Genomic DNA, 16,667 nt, shown 5'->3' with positions numbered 1-16,667 from the left:
CACCGCCTCCCCGGCGGCTCCCAAGCCGACACCCACGCCCACGCCCACACGGTTTACCTCCGCTCGGCGGGAAAACTGTTGACTTTGGATCCCAAGAGGAGCCACCAGACTCTCTAGAGAAGTCGGGCCGGGTGCTGCAGGCTGCAGAGGCTCCGCCAGGCCCCTCCCCAGCATGATCTCCGCAGCTGCCTCTTCTTTTCTCTCTAACGCTAAGCTTCCCAATCTAAGGGTCCTGCTCTGCAAACACCTGGGGAACATATTTTAATGCAGACGCCTGGGCCCCTTCCGACCCAGAAATTCTGACTTCATGATCCAGGGTGCAGCCTGGGCATCAGATATGTTAAACTTACGAGAAGTCCCGACTTGCGCGCCCTGGCTCTACGACCGGATTTCCAGCTCCTAAATCTCGCAGCTCCGGAAAAGAAGAAAGCAGTGCAGGCGCCCCACCCCCGGCGCAGGCGGCCCCACCCCCGGCGCGGGCGCGGCAGTCCCGCCCTTGGACCTGGGCTCCGGCCGGCGGCGGGATAAACACCTGAACTTCGCCGAACTGTGAGGCGGGGACGCGGGTGCGTGGGGAGGACGAGGCCGGCTTCTCGGCGGACAGCAAGGGCAGCGTTTCTGGGGTGAGTGGCCGAGATCAAAGACCCCTGCCCTGGCTCCCCAAGGAGGTGGCGCCGGCTGGCTTCGCGCCCGGGCAGGGGTTGTGCGAGGTCACCTTATGCTCTGATGTAGACGGGAACACGCCCGAGGGGCGCGGATCCGCGAGCTACAGCCGGGCCAGGGGCGAGCCTGGGGTTGTGGCAAGCTGGAGAGAACGCCCACGGCCGGGGAGTGTGCAGCTCTGGCGTCCCCGAGGCCCAGGTTCCCTAAGCTGGTACAAACCCCGACCTCCCCTTCCCTGAGGGGTGAGCTGCCAGCTCCCTCCACATCGCGAGCAGAGGACGTGGTGCCTGCCTGGTCGCTTCTGCGGCCCAAGTTCCCTGCTGTCTGTTGTTCAGAGAATCTCCCTTTCCTTGCCCCAACGCCCCCAGTTCTCCCCTTTCAGCCAAAGCTGTTCAACAATCTGTCTATTCCTTTACCTGACCCCTGGGACCAGGCAGGGCAGACCTGCCGCTGCACCGTGGTGGAGGAAGAAGGCGCCGGCCTAAAATGAACTCAGTTTAGCTCAGCCTTTGGACCTCCTAGACCACGGAAGGGAGACGCCAAAAAAGTCTTCTGCCTGATTAAATGTAATGTGCCGCAATGGCCAGAGCTGCACCGATCCAAAACCAGGAGCCAGGTGCTTCCTCCCAGTCTCCCATGCGGGTGCAGGGGCCCAAGAACTTGGGCCATCTTCCACTGCTTTCCCAGGCCACAGCAGAGAGCTGGATCGGAAGAGGAGCAGCCAGGACTAGAACTGGCGCCCATATGGGATGCCGACGCGGGAAGCAGAGGATTAACCTACTGTGCCACAGCGCCGGCCCCAGTAAAGCATCTTGTAAGCTCGTTTTCACTAAAATGTGTGTGACTGACAGCAGGAGCTATCAGTCAAGGGGAGGCCTTTGATTCATTCAGCAGACCTGAGTGTCTACTTGGGGAGCCATCCTATGAATCTGAGAAATGCATCAACCTCTAAAAGGTGCTTAGTGGAAGCTAGGCACGATAGTCAAGCATGGAACATTCTCATTGCATCTGCAAAAGTACCCTATGTTGCAGGACTGGGAGAGAAGACCCACAGATGCTAAGTAGCCTGCCATAGCCTTTCCCTGCTGGGCAGGGCAAGGCAAGAGTCCAGATCTGTCTCACCTCAGTCCCATAAGTAATGTGGAGCTGGTGGCAAGGGGTCCTCCGGACTTGGGGAATGGACATATGAGGGTACTTCAAAATGTTCCTGGAAAATGTTAGTCCTAGTTTGCCAAGTCCTCAGAGAAACTGCCAGTCTTGACTCATGGGTGGGAGCAATCAGTACCCCTGTGAGTGGCCAGGTCAGAAACATGCCCTACCTGGATCCTAGAAAGTATGGATTCAAGGGCATCTTTCCTCATACCCACAGGCTTCGGGGCCTGCTGTACTGTACTGTGAACCCTTTTCTCTGTTCTTCTTGGGCCACTGCAAAGTAGTAGGGAAGTGAAATCCCCAGGCAGCTGGCTTGAAGCCACATGTAGAAGATTCATTTAATGTGAACAAATGCTTTTGGAAGGAAATATGTATCATGACATAGCATGGATTTCACGATTTTTTTTTTCGGTATGAAAATAAATGTCTTTATTCCAATTTTGCAATGATGCATTTGAAGTCCCTTAGTGTGTTATTGCCTGCAATGCCATTGGAAAATGTTCAAAACACTTCTCAAATACTTTGTGCAAATAGAAATTTACATTTCCCTCTGGGATCTGAGATTCGGCATAGCAATGCAAAGTTAAAGGACACCAAGACAAAATGAGAACAGAGAAATCTAAAAGGAGACAAAAATAAAAGCAGAAATTAGCAGATATGTCATAAACATTGCAGTGTGGCCAAGTCTTTGAACATAAAATCATCCAACAGGATTTATGATTATTATGAATGACCACTGATTAGGAAGAAATAATGAGCTTACCCTTTGGGTTAAAGCTGGTATGGGAGCTACAGTGCCTGGCTCACATACATTTCTGAATGTACAAGACATAGCAGGCCTGCAGGTAGGCAGCCACATAAAAAAGAGAAGCAGATATTAACCTGTTGGGTTCCTCCCCCATTCTGAGGTCAAAGCCTGCTCCCAAGTCAGATGTTTCAATCAGGTTTCTCAGTTACTTCAGCTCTTCCAGAAACTCAGAGCTCCGTATAGGAAGCAAACATTCCATCTCTTTTCATAGGTGTCAGCCAGAACATGTCTTCCAACCTGAAATCAGCAAAGGAGTTTCTTGTTTTCTTGGGAAGGTCACTGTTGAGCATTCTGGAGGGTATGGTTTTAGCCATAATCCCAAGGCCGCGAAAGAACGTCGCTGGTGAGATCGTCCTCATAACAGGTGCGGGCAGTGGACTCGGAAGGCTCCTCGCCTTGCAGTTTGCCCGCCTGGGCTCTGTGCTTGTTCTCTGGGATGTCAACAAGGAGGGGAATGAGGAGACATGCCAAATGGCTCTGAATGCTGGAGCCACGAAAGTACACGCCTATACCTGTGACTGCAGCCAGAGGGAAGATGTATACAGAGTGGCCGATCAGGTAAATGGGGGGGGGGGGCTTACCATTTTTTGTGGGTTGTCAGCACCCTAAGTCAATACTAGGATGTGTGTCAATTTTGTGCTCATTTGCCTTTCTCAGTGCCTATATGTCTGTCTCCAGTATCTCTTTCATTTTAAAAATATTGGTGGGGAGGGGGAGAGGCAATTAGGATTTCTGAGCTCAAGATGCTGTTAGTATGCTGTATGTATTAGATAATAATTCTATAAAGCCCATTCTTATCCCCCTTTCAGAAACAAAGGAAACTGAAGATTCAGGCAGGTGTGTGGCTTACAACTGATAAGTAGCAGAACTACAGCTTGGACTTGAGTTGGTTGACTCTGAACTACCACACTCCAGTGCCTGTACTGACTCCTGTTACAGGATAAGAATAAGCATCAGTGGCCATGTCATCCTTTGAGGATGAACAAACCAAGGCAGAGAGACACTAAATAGCCTTCCCTAGGTCACAAAGCTAGTGCATGACCCAGCCAGGATTTGCAGTCATATTGAGTCTGATTTTCAATCCAGGCTATGTCCACTGCACCCCCATGGCTTTCATTTGAAAGCGTGTTTCTTTTAAGGAGTCATAAGAAAGCCAGAGGATGTTACTCATCTTAAAGATTATTACCACATTAGCATCTTTGGTGATTATACTGATGCACATATAAAGAAAGTATTCTGGAGGCTAAGCCACCAATATGTGACAGCAAGGGTGTTCTTAGTTCATGGAGGCACAGCCTTGGCCCCCTAAGGACTTCCCTACCCTCACATTGGCTTTCATACACCAACATCTGTCTGCTGGGCCACTTTGTGCCTGCCTGCTTTAGGAGAAGGAAGAACCGAGATGAACCTGCAACAAGCAATGCACCTGTGTTGTAAAATTCTTCCATAGCTTCTGATTCAACTGGGATCCCTGGGCTACTGCATAGCTCACTTGCTAGTGGAAAGGTTTGCCCATCATGGGCAGGTGAGTTTTTGGCTTGCAATTTTGTCTTTCCACCTTACAGCTCTCTTCCTATCATCTGCACATCACAAGCCACCCAGTACGGCCTCGAGAGCAAACCTGACAAGCTCACACAGCTTACACTGGGACTACCCTTCCTAGCTGCAGCTGATCTTACAGCTGTGTGGTCTAAATTTACAGTGATGAAATTCAGAACCCACGGGACAGTGCAGGGACAGTCCCACCTCCTGTCATCAGTGCCAAGAAAGCCTGTGCCCACACCCCACACAAGAGCCAAGGTGGCAGGCTGAAGGTCTGTGAGATGGGAAAGGCTCCAGTGTTACACCTACAAGTTTTGTTTTCTGGTTAAAAATGATTGAATGCCTGCTCTGGCCAGTGGATATCCCAGCAGCAAACAGGATCTTCTAGGACCCACCCCTCCTAGTTCTTATGCATCAAAATGGGAGGTAGAGGGAAGAAAACCAACCAGTCTGGGCAAACAGGACAGGCAGGCAGATTCTAATCTGTGCTTTTTTGGTAAAATATGTGTGGGTCTGCTTCTTCAGTTCATTTCCTATGTTACCCCCATCTCCAGGTGGGCTAGATCCTGGTCTATGTGATATCTGGCTATAGTGGAGCTATGCTCATGTCCCTTTGCATTGAATAAGATGATATGCCACTAGGAGTGGGCATTTAGCCTACCAGTTAAGATGCCCATGTCCCAGTCAGAGTACCTGGGTTCAATCCCCAGCTCCAAGTGCTAACTGCAGCATCCTGCCAGTGCAGACATGTGGAGAGACCTGGGTTCCCAAGTCCTGGCTTGAACTTCTTCCCAGGTCTAGCTATTGCAAGCATTTGAACCAGGAGTCCAACAGTGGATGGAAAAGCTCTCTGTCAAAAAAATTAAAATAAGGCCGGCGCCGCGGCTCACTAGGCTAGTCCTCCGCCTTGTGGTGCCGGCACACCGGGTTCTAGTCCCAGTTGGGGTGCCGGATTCTGTCCTGGTTGCCCCTCTTCCAGGCCAGCTCTCTGCTGTGGCCAGGGAGTGCAGTGGAGGATGGCCCAAGTGCTTGGGCCCTGCACCCCATGGGAGACCAGGATAAGTACCTGGCTCCTGCCATCGCATCAGCGTGATGCGCCGGCCATGGCAGCCACTGGAGGGTGAACCAACGGCAAAAGGAAGACCTTTCTCTCTGTCTCTCTCTCTCACTGTCCACTCTGCCTGTCAAAAAAAAAAAAATTAAAATAAGTAAAATTAAAAACAAATGAGAAAATAAATGCTATTTACTCAGTGCAGAACTAAGTTACAAATCACTTAGGATAAGAATGGCTCTCATTGTGGAAGGGAAGTAGCATTTCAGCATTGGAACCATCTTAATCGAGAGAGGAAACAATGAGAAAAAAGCCATCAGAATTGGCTCTCTAGTGCAATGTAGATAGTGCAAGAGATAAGCAGATTTTGTTTTTAGAGTTCATAAACACAGTCTGAGTTAAGGATTTATAAATTTATGACTACGGGAAAACAAAACCTAGACCATATAAGAAATTGCTGCATTAGTGATGTTGCTCTTGTTTTTCAACTCAGGTTAAAAAAGAGGTTGGCGATGTTTCCATCCTAATCAACAATGCCGGAATCGTAACAGGCAAAACCTTCCTCGAATGCCCAGATGAGCATATGGAAAAGTCATTTGATGTGAATTTCAAAGCACATTTGTGGGTAATTATCTCTCCTTAAAAAAAATTTAAAGTGACTCTCATATTTAGAAGTACTTTCCCCTTACCCCTTCACGTTATGATTATCCCTGAATGAAGCCCAGACATCTCAGCTTTGGACTTGTCCTGGTCTTCCCAGTTCTGCTCTCCTGATCACACTTAGGCTGCATCTGCTGGAACCTCTGTTCAGTGAACACTGAAGACAGAGCTGCCTTGCTGTCATACTGCAGTTTACTGCTAGTCTGCAAAGGCTGGGGACTGTGCAAGCTCTTCCCATGTTTCTTACACAGCTCAATGAGACCAGGGATCGCAGAACTGAAGACTTGCTGCATCAAGGCTGTACAGGAAGTCCCTGCAGTTTTGATAAAGCAGGGTGGCTTTATCATTGCCTCAGCTGAACCATTTTGACTAATGAAAGGGAGCACTAATAGAAAAGCAAGCATTATGCATGCTAGGAGACATACTACTTGAGTCCCTGCCACCCATATTGGAGACTTGTACTGAGTTCCAGGCTCCTGGCCTCAGCCAGCCCAGCTCTGGCTATTTGAGGCATCTGGGGTATGAACCAACAAAAGGAAAACCGACCTCTCTCTCTCTGTCTGTCTGTCTCTCTCTCTCTCTCTCTCTCCCTTTTAAAAATAAATGGATTTTTATTTTTTTAGAAAAAAAATTTTTTTAAAGCAAGCATTAATGAGGGCTGGCCAATCCACAACCATACTTTCCTAACTGGAGACAAGAGAATTTCCTCCAGTAACCCTGGTCACCGTGTGATACCACCACCAAGGCACAACCTGCCTTCTAAAGTGATGCACCCACTTCCAGAAGCTGTGCTTGCTGGCCTTTGCCGAGACCAGCCTTCTCAGGCCTCCCCATGCCCTGCATGCGCCCTGCTACTGCCTCTCCCAGATTCTGACCTCTGTGATTCTAGCCCTACTCACAGCTCATCAGTCCCCAGGCAAGGAAAGCTGTTGCCTTCTGAGCGTGATTGCTGGCAGTTGAGAGCTCCCTCTCCATTCTCTTCTTCCCTTTCCCACCCAGCTGTCCTTCAGCAGCCTTCTAATGTGATTTGACGCTTAGAGATCTTATGTCCCCTACTTTCACCAAGAGTGTAATGTTAATAAGTGGTATTCTCCATGTTCTGCATACTTTTGGGGAGGAAAAAAAAGGAAAGAGTCAGAACTTGGTGGACACCAAGCTGCTATAGAATTACTGCAAATGATTTCTCTTGTTTCAAATGTCCTTCTGCCTTGTACTTTATATATATAATACATACATATAGACATATACATTGCATGGCTCATTTTTATTCTAACAACATATAGTTAATATATAATATATTCTATATGAGGAGTCTTCAGGAAATTCACAAAACATGTGCATTGTGAAAAAAACATTTGAAAACTTGAAAAACTGATATACCAAAATAAACTTTAAGTCCATTTCCCATAAGCTTTTTGTAGTCTAATCACATATAATATTATGTAAATATATAATAACGTATTTGTAGTTAGAGTGAAGACCGTAATCCCCTTAAACATCTCATTCTTGTGGCTTCTGTTTTACTACTGTCTTCCTACCTGTCCCACTCCCTGCTCCCTTCATAGTCTCTTCTTCCTCCTCTTCTGGTTCTCCCCTAAATCCGGTACCCCACCACTCCATTCTGGGCTCTCACTCTCTTCATGCTTTCTGGACAAGTTCTTTGAGCACCTGTGCACTGCCAAGCACAGAGAGCCGTGGGATAGCCAGGAGCCCAGGAAGTGTGCTGGCTCATGGAAGACCACAAAAGCAGGAAACATCTTATCCTGCCACACTGTTTTCTTTCTCTACGTGTTAGTTTCTCTCTGAAAGGTGCTGCAATGGAGGCAAATCAAGGATCTTTGACCTTCATGAGCGAGCTCTTTCCCTACCTCCGTGTGGTCGTTGGAGGTGATGAATTCCTTGTTTGTTGCAGAAGACATCTTAGCCAAAAGCTCCTTTCTCTCTTCTGTATCTTCAGTTTAATTGTGCGCTGTTGCAGGGTCTGGCGTGAAGCCTCAGCACGCATGTACAGTGTGTGATGATCAAACAGGGTGGCTGCCCTGCACCTTCCTTCCCCAGGTCCGGGTCGAAGGTGAAGCAGTTCTACAGTGCTGTGAGCCAGTGCACCCTGCCGCTTTCTAACAGATCGTCTGTTTTATGAAATGAAATAAAATTACAAGAGCATTATTCAGAGAGGTGGACATGAATTTAAAACAAAGTGCTCTTTTTCAATGGAAGCCAACAGCAGCATGTCCTGTGACCAACGTTCGCAGTGCATTTGAAATTCAAACTTAAGGGAGGAAAGGCAGCAGAAATCGAAACAATTCCAGTCTTCGGTGCTTGTCAACAGGTTTGGATTGTAGCTGCCATAGCTAAGATTCTCCCATTCTCCTCTCATTATTGTTTTAATGTTGTGTTGTTAAAAGTCAGGAGCAAAAAAAAAAAAAGTTATTTTTTAATAACGTAGGAATTGCCATAAGAAAATATTGATGTAACAGGTTGACATAGTTACTTTCCAGATGTTTGAGTTTTTATACCCCAGTATGACATTTCAGATATTTTTATGAGCTGAAAAAAAATTTTTATTACACTAATCATATATAAACATCTGAAAAAAAAATCTACAATGCAGTATTAAATGTTGAAATTTTTCCTTTGCTCTTCTTAGACTTATAAAGCCTTTCTACCTGCTATGATTGCTAATAACCATGGACATTTGGTTTGCATTTCAAGTTCAGCTGGATTAGTTGGAGTAAATGGGCTAGCAGGTAAGAGAAATAGAATATTTTACAGTTGCAAACTTCCTTACAACCTTAATTTATATCACAGCTCTAAATAATCACAAGTAACTAAAGAATGATAAATGGAGAGGTTTAGTCTATATAATAAGCAGTTAAGAACTTCTTTGGGAGGCAGAATTCATGTAAGCAAAATTGCTTACATGAAGTTGAAGTACGCACTTAGGAATCACTAGATCTTTTACAATCCCTCGGTTTAAAGAAGACAAAGATGGGCATTTGGCCTAGTAGTTAAGACACCTATGTCCCATTTCAGAGTGCTTGGGCTAAGGTCCCACCTCTGGCTCCTCTTTCCAGCTTCTTGCTCATGGAAACCTGAGAAGCAACAGTGATGGCTCAAGTAATTGGATTCCTGCCAACCTTGTGGGAGACCTGGATTAAGTTCCTGGCTCCAGGCTCCCAGCCATTGTAGGCATTTGGGGAATGGGAGTTAGCGCGCACTCTCGCTCTCTCTCTCTCTCTCTCTCTCTCTTCCCCTGAAATAATTTTTTGAAAAAAAATTAGAGGAGAGAAAGATATTCCCACCTCACTGATAATGTTTTTGGAAGAAGTAATCAACACAGCCTCTGTTCCCCAAAATTCCCCTCGCGTTGTTACCAGGGTGATACAGATAACCACCTTGTCTTCTCCTAAAGTTCCCATTAAGTGGTCTTCCCTGCTGTGAGTTGGAGAAAGTTTCTTCACCCCAAGAAACCTAGAATTGGCCTCTCTGCTGTTGCACTGGTTGATGGCCTTGCAGGAAGTAGTGGTCATTGTTGTTTCCCTTGCAGCACTCATCTGAGTGGCAATAGCACAGAGTGACACAGAGCTGCACCAAGATCCTCTGCCTAGGAAGCCCAACTCAGTATCTCGCTCTAGGAGGAGGAGAACCCTTGTCCTTACCTCCCAGGGTGTCCACTAGAGCAGTTGTCCTGTGTCCTGGCTTACACAGATCTCTGAGGTAGTTTGAAATAGTTTGCCATTGGGTGCTTCCTGATGCCTTTGAGCTAAAACTCATATTAGCTCAGTATGTCTAAGTTACATGAATAAGTTTTTTAGAATAAAAAGCCACCTGACATATTACCAATCTATACTCTATGGACACTGGCCTTCCGTTCTTCTATCCTTAGAATTCTTCAGGTGTTAATATTTCCTTTCTCTGAGATGTCTGATAAGCCATGTGCCTTGGAGTCATACAGGCACGTTTACAGTCCCCGCTGATCCCTTTTCTAATGCAGTATCCCTATCTTCTTATATGAGACTTTCCTACCCACGGTTCACCTGACAAACAAGAGTAAGCTTATCAAAATTTCCCATAGTATTAGCTACCCTGCATCATAACCACCAGGGGGCGCTAATTGAGACTACAGATTCCCTGGTCCTGGCTGCTCATCAGAATCTTGAGCTGGGGGCACTGTGAGCCGCGTTTATCCCAGATGCCTCAGATAATCCAGGAAGGTGTTCTAGATTCTTCCTCACCCCTTCCATCCCCTCAGCCTTTTTCCCACTGTCTTGGGCAGTACTGGGGCTGACCCACACCTGGCACTTGTTATTTGGAGCTTGCCAGTTGTGATAGCTATGTCGCAACACAACAGGTGAACATGCCTCATCTGACTGTGGGAGTCAGAGAATTATTAGTCCACCTAAACCCCATTTCTCCTCCAAATCTTTTTTGCTCAGCAAATTGAATATTCAGATCTTTTCTTAAAGCAAATGTGATTAAGGGCGGGAAGCTCAAAATGGACATAAAGGCTACTTTCCACTACCCTTGCATCTTCAAGGTCTTTCAGAGGTAGTGGTAGAAGCTAACAGGTGCTTTGTTCTTCTGGTAGTAAAAGAAAAAGTTATAGTTGGAAGCAAACTTGATCTGAGTATCACGACCTGTGCTGACCTCTCTAGCCTAGATTCCTATGTTACCTGCTGTTTTATCTCTTGTATGACCTCCTGCCCCAGTAGAGTTGAAGCTCTTCAGGGCAGGAACTGGATGCACATCTTGTGGCCCCTGTAACTGTGAGCACAGGATCTGGCAGTTCACTAACATGTAAGCACAGTCTATTAGTGTGGCCTTGGGGAGCATCCTGTCACCCTTCTAATCTTGGAATCTACTTGGTCATTAGCAACTGACCTTCAATTGACCTTGAACCTTCCCACTCACTCATCACCTCTTCCAGTGAAAGTAGACCAAGAAAATATAAAAGAACAACTCTGACATTGTTGTCACATTCTTCATTGGTGATTAGTGTTATAAGTCAATCTTAATGTAATGCCATTTGAAGACCTTAGGGTAGTGGCCAGCCCTGTGGCATAGCAGGTAAAGCTGCCGCCTGCAGTGCCAGCATCCCAGATGGGTGCTGGTTCAAGTCCCAGCTGCTCCACTTCCATTCCTGCTCCCTTCTATGGCCTGGGAAAGCAGTAGAAAATGGCCCAAGTCCTTGCGCCCCTATACCCACATGGGAAGACCTGGAGGAAGCTTCTGTCTCCTGGTTTCGTATCAGCCCAGCTCTGGCAGTTGCAGCCAGTTGGGGAGTGAACTAGCGGATGAAAGACTTCTCTCTCTCTCTCTCTCTCTCTCTCTGCCTGCCTCACCTTCTCTCTCTGTGTAACTCTTTCAAATAAATAAATAAATCTTAAAAAAAAAAAAAAGACCTTAGGGTAAATGAGGGGTCTTCAAAAAATCCATGGAAAATGCCTACTGTGAAAAAACTGTGCATGGATTCCCAATTTTTTGGCACCAAACTAAACATATTTTTATTCTGATTTTCCCACAAATTTTTGAAGTACCATTATACATTAGTAATGTCTCTTTTTCAGATTATTGTGCAAGTAAATTTGCAGCTTACGGTTTTGCAGAATCTGTATTTATAGAGACTTTTGCCCAAAACCAAGAGGGAATCAAAACCACAATTGTATGCCCATTTTTTATAAAAACTGGAATGTTTGAAGGTTGTGCTACTAGGTAAGTCTACCTTTTGATTTCAAAGAAACTATATTCTTGAGAATGACTGCTTATCTACTTGATAATGTTCTATTTGCCATATATGTTGTATAAAAGATACTTATCTAGGATTCATCCTGATTTGCAAATAGTTTTAGAATTATGTCTGTTGTAGCTTTCTTAGTCCAGATCACAGGTCCTGGAGTCCACCCAGCAGGACCTGAATTCCAGCTCTGCCAGTCACTGCTGTGTCTGAAACCATGTTTCAGAATTCTTTCTCACAAAAAGACACTGGATGAACATGGTTTAACAAGAGAGTGTCCCAACTAGTAGCCACCTGGAGCCGGAGATCTGCTCATCCCTCTCCTAGGCTATCCTGACCACAGCTGCTTTGTGCCGCCCAATTCTATTCCATGCCTGCCCTGATCCAGGAGGTCTGAAAACCTTTGAAGGGGCATTATCTTAGTCAGTTTGAGCTGCTATAACAATACTGTACACTAGGTGGCTCAAATATTAGAAATTTCTTTCTCACATTTCTGAAGGCAGAAGTCAAAACTCAAAGTGCCAACAGCTCAGGTGTCTAGGGAGGGCCGTCCACCTGGTTTGCAGATGGTCACCTTTTCTCTTGTTTCCTTTTTCGGCTGGAGTGGAGGTGGGGACAGAGAGACAGAGAGATTGTCTCTCTTGCAACTGTTCTTGTAAGGGCACTGATCCCATTCCTGAGCACCCCATCCTAATGATCCCATTTCCTCCCAAAGACTCCACCTCCAAAGACAACAATACAGTGGAGATTGGGTTTCAACTTGTGAGGTTTAGGGGGATATGGTCAGCCCATCGTAAGCACAATGCCCACTTCTGCTTCTAAAGAAGACAGCAAGCAGGTTTTCAACACCTTGCTTCACCATGTTTAGACCATTTGTTTCATATGATTTCTTATGTTTACTGAAACATCAGTTGTATTCATTGGAATCATCATTTTCCATTTCAACTTCTAGTTACACTACTAGTTACTACATTGGTAAAAAGAGAGTAAATATAGAAATAGACAAAACATGGAAGGGAAAGAAATAAGTGATTATGTCTTAGAATATTTTTATTCCTGACCTGAAGGAATTAGTTCTATTAATTTGTTAATTTGGGTTTTGATTTTGTTTTGATTTGTTTTTCATACCCTAGGTGTCCTACTCTGTTGCCAATTCTGGAACCAGAATATGCAGTCAGAAAAATAGTAGATGCTATTCTGCAAGAAAGAGTGTACTTGTATATGCCAAAGTTTTTATACTTCATGATGTTTTTAAAAAGGTAACAATCTCAGCTTTCATTATTTCTGTAGTGTCAAGCAACAGTTCATTCCAAATCCCACTGACAGAAGCCATTTTAAAAATGTCTCTCACATGAATGAATTTTAAAGAGGAAAATCTTCTAAGTCCTCTTGAGCCCATCATTGTGCCCATTTGCTGACATAATCCCAACTCTGCATAGTTCCATCTCTCCCTATAAGTCAAAAACATAGGGTTGGGCCCTGGCTGCCATCTTCAGGATTGCATTTTGTCAGAAAGAAATAGATTTCCTGAATGATCTATGGACAGACTGAAATGAGTTTTTTATAGGAGAGATGCTTTTCTTTGTGCCCATCAGAAAATAATCCCATTGGAACAGATATTGTATATAGGCTTCTTCAAGTACAGGGTCCCAAAGTCAAAGCCAGACCATAAACCAAATGCTTCAGAAATTTGGGTATGAGTAAAATTGGCAATAGATAATAAATTTGAGCAATAACATAAAGAACTTGAGGTGAAATGCTGAAAGAAAAATCACCTCTCAAAAACATAAGAATGAATTTTTGCTCATCTTTCTCTGCTTTCCCTTGGATTTCCATTGCTGAACTCATCAGCTGCAGCCTGTGACATTTTGGCCCAGTTACAGGGACAGTGGTGCCAAACTGCTGAAGCAGCTTGGTTCCTGCTCTCTCAGTCCATTTTCTAGACTGTAACAGGTCATCTGACTGTCCTTCCCCTCACCGGCGTTTCTGTTTTACAAAGAAGCACATTCCATGACTGACCTACTCTGCTCTGTTGAGTTGAAACCTGTCTTCTAACTTTTTGTTGGTCATTCTCACTTTGCCCCTAGCTCTACATGTGATTTCCTTATCCCTGACAATAACAGTTCTTCAGTCCTTTGAAGATAGATTTATACCACATGTCTTCCACATGGCTAACAGCCAGTGTCCTTCCTGTGTACATAAATTTCTTTTCTGATGAGCTAATTATATCTACTTCTCATGATGAACCAAAGTCCCACTCTTCATGTATTGCCAAAGGGTTCAGTGTGTCTGGATGTGGCTATGTGACACAGGGCAAGGGTCTTTGACAAGCAATTTGAAGCCCAGGATTATGATCCTGCGGTTTACTAAGTCTGTGACTCGGCACACCTCCCATTCTCCAGGTCTCACTTTCCTCATTTAAGATTCTGAGACAAGATTTGTCCCATCTTGTAAATGAGTATAATGCCTTGTTTGTGGGGCAGCTGATGTATACCTGATACAGTGGGTACTTCTTACCTGATAGATGACTATCATATCGGACTAATGCCGACCTTAGGAACACAGCACAGAATTTTTACATGTTCAATAATTGTGTAGGTTTTATTTACTTTTATAGTATATTGGCTCTAGGTCACATCTTGAGAGAGAGAAGATATTTCCTGAGAAGGATGGAGAAAACACAAGGTGACCTCAATGAAGGGAGAATGCATGAAACACACCATCAAGCATTCATTCTGAAAACATTTAGAGAGTGTGGTGTGTGCACCATGCTGTGCTCCCAATCCTAGGATCTAGGGTTAGAGTAATGAACAACACAAATACCCTTGGAATTATATTCTCAGAGGATGGGAATCAAGAAAGGAACAAACAAAAAATAAGGGAAAAGCAATCCCAGTCGTCATAGTGTTGGAAAGAAATATAAAGCGGGAAAAGGGAATCTCAAAAGGGAGGGGAGAGGGGTACAAGTTGGGAATTAAAATTCAATATGGTGCTTATGTGGCCAGGAAGGTGATACTTGACCAGACCTAAAGTTGGGGGATAGTGTGGGAGGGTCATAAACAACCTGGAGATCTTGGGGTACACACACAGAGGGCCAGTGAACAAGTACAGGGTCTTTTTCTTTATCCTACACTTAGAACAAGTCTCAGGTTTATTGTGCTTGCCTTGTAACATTGGAGTGATGGCCATGCATGTCTTATAGAGGGGCAAGTGGGGATGGAGGAGACATAGTCTTTGTTTTGTCTTGCCAAATGCCTGAAGATCTATTGCATCTACTGCATCTATTGCATCTACTCCCTCACAATAGTCCCTCCCAGAAAGATAGTTGACTTCATTGCATACTTAAGGAAACTGAGGACTACAACTAAGTACAAGGGATCTTTGGAAGGTTCATAGAGAGCATAATCATTTAGTCTAGTAGTTGAGACACTTGTCCCACCTCAGAGTGCCTGGGTTCAATACCCAGATCCACCACTTAACTCCAGCTTCCTGCTAATACAGACCCTGGGAAGCAGCAGTGATGGCTCAAGTACTTAGCTCCCTGCCACCCACAGGGGAGACCTGGATTGAGTTCTGGCTCTTGTCTTCTCTCCAACCCCCCAAGGGAGGTGGAGTGGAAGGAGAGAGAAAACAAGAGAAGGAGGGAGAGAAAGGCAAAACTAAAAATTGGAGATAAAAAAAATTTTTAAAAATCTGTTTTTTTTAAAGTTCATGGAAAATTATTATGAAAAACTATGCAAGTAGTTCAATTTTTTCATAAAAGAAAGATCTTAGAGTTCTACTTTTCCCTGAAATTTTTCAAGTATGCTTGTGCATTGCTTAAGCCAGCATTGCAAATGATGGCTGGGATTCCAGACATGCTCAGCTACCCCTAAGCCTGTCCCCACCACACAGGACTTTCTTGCTCCTCAGTCATAATAAAATGTAGTGACACTTTGGAAACTGAAGTGAGAAGTAAACTGAATGCTGTAAACAAAGCCAGGAGAGCTGTAGAGGCTCTGAGTAGGTGTCCTTCTGTATAGCAGACAAAGCTCGGTGACACTGAGACTGGTAGCACTGAGACCCAGTGATGTGTGTGTGAATGAGTGACTTCACCTTTAACTTCAGCTAAGCTGCTAAAGATTCTCTTGAAAATAATAACCAAGTAAAATTGCTCTCTTGTATTCTCTTTAGTTTCTTGCCCATCAAGACGGGATTGCTTATATGTGACTATATGGGCATCTTCCATGTAATGGATGGCTTCACTGGCCAAAAGAAGAAAGCCTAAAGAGAAACTCCATGGCTGATGTCATCTGATACCTAACATTACTTAATGCTTATATCAAAGAAGAAAAGTACTTTTGTCTGGCAATAGAATACATCTGGAGACCACAAGCACCATCTGAATTCTGCTATCTGGACTAGAAAGTTTAACCACTGTCTGAAAATGATGTTGCTGTCTCCTTTTCTGTTGAGTTTTGGTTTTGGCTTGTTTGTTTTCAAAACTAAAGACAGACAGCTCGATTTTGTTGTTTTCATTTGCAACAGATGCAAGTGTTTGATAAGCTGCTGGCATGAGCTGCCTTGAGTTTTGGTCATTGAAAAGGTGACTCCCACAGAGCTGGTGGCTGTGGTTGAATTTGTACTGGGGATTGTGGTTGGAGCAGGGAACAGTGGGGCTGGGAAGTTGTGTGTGTGTGTGTGTGTGTGTGTTTTGTTGTTGTTTTTTTTGTTGTTGTTTTTTGAGAGGTAGAGGTACAGACAGTGAGAGGGAGAAACAGAAAGGTCTTCCATCCACTGATTCACTCCCCAAATGGCAGCAACAGCCAGTGCTGGGCTGATCAGAAGCCAGGAGCCAGGATTGGAAGCCAGGAGCTTCCTCCAGGTCTCCCACACAAGTGCAGGCACCAAAGAGCGTGGGCTGTCTTCTACTGCTTTCCCAGACCATAGCAGAGAGCTGGATCGGTAGAGGAGCAGCTGTGACTAGAACCATCGCGCATATAGGATGCTGACACTGCAGGCAGAGGATTAACCTACTATGCCCACTGACCCTGGGGCTGAGAAGTTGAATGCCCTCT

The 16,667-nt window shown here is 45.1% G+C and overlaps 1 protein-coding gene and 1 long non-coding RNA gene across 3 annotated transcripts in view; one reads left to right on the top strand and one right to left on the bottom strand.

Moving 5' to 3' along the window:
• LOC103348026 (uncharacterized) overlaps positions 1 to 408 on the bottom strand; it is an 82,983-nt gene extending 82,575 nt beyond the window's left edge. The window contains exon 1 of one of the 2 annotated variants that reach the window (XR_016235663.1): positions 351 to 408. This is a non-coding gene — a long non-coding RNA (uncharacterized LOC103348026). Of the gene's footprint in view, positions 1 to 57; positions 196 to 350 lie in introns of those variants that run through there. The other variant, XR_016235660.1, reaches the window with a different exon arrangement.
• Positions 155 to 16,113, top strand: LOC100357209 (epidermal retinol dehydrogenase 2). The gene is made up of 7 exons (XM_002710486.6): positions 155 to 623; positions 2,835 to 3,181; positions 5,710 to 5,841; positions 8,524 to 8,623; positions 11,444 to 11,588; positions 12,744 to 12,869; positions 15,784 to 16,113. The coding sequence occupies exons 2-7, from the start codon at positions 2,849 to 2,851 to the stop codon at positions 15,875 to 15,877; spliced, it is 930 nt and encodes a 309-aa protein (XP_002710532.1). The 5' UTR covers positions 155 to 623; positions 2,835 to 2,848; the 3' UTR covers positions 15,878 to 16,113.
• The last annotated feature ends 554 nt before the right edge of the window (positions 16,114 to 16,667 follow it).

This window comes from Oryctolagus cuniculus, chromosome 6 (assembly GCF_051225735.1).
Source record: "Oryctolagus cuniculus isolate XC-2025 breed Fujian yellow rabbit chromosome 6, ASM5122573v1, whole genome shotgun sequence".
Classification (NCBI taxonomy): Eukaryota; Metazoa; Chordata; class Mammalia; order Lagomorpha; family Leporidae; genus Oryctolagus; species Oryctolagus cuniculus.
This window is presented reverse-complemented; position numbering and strand designations above follow the sequence as displayed.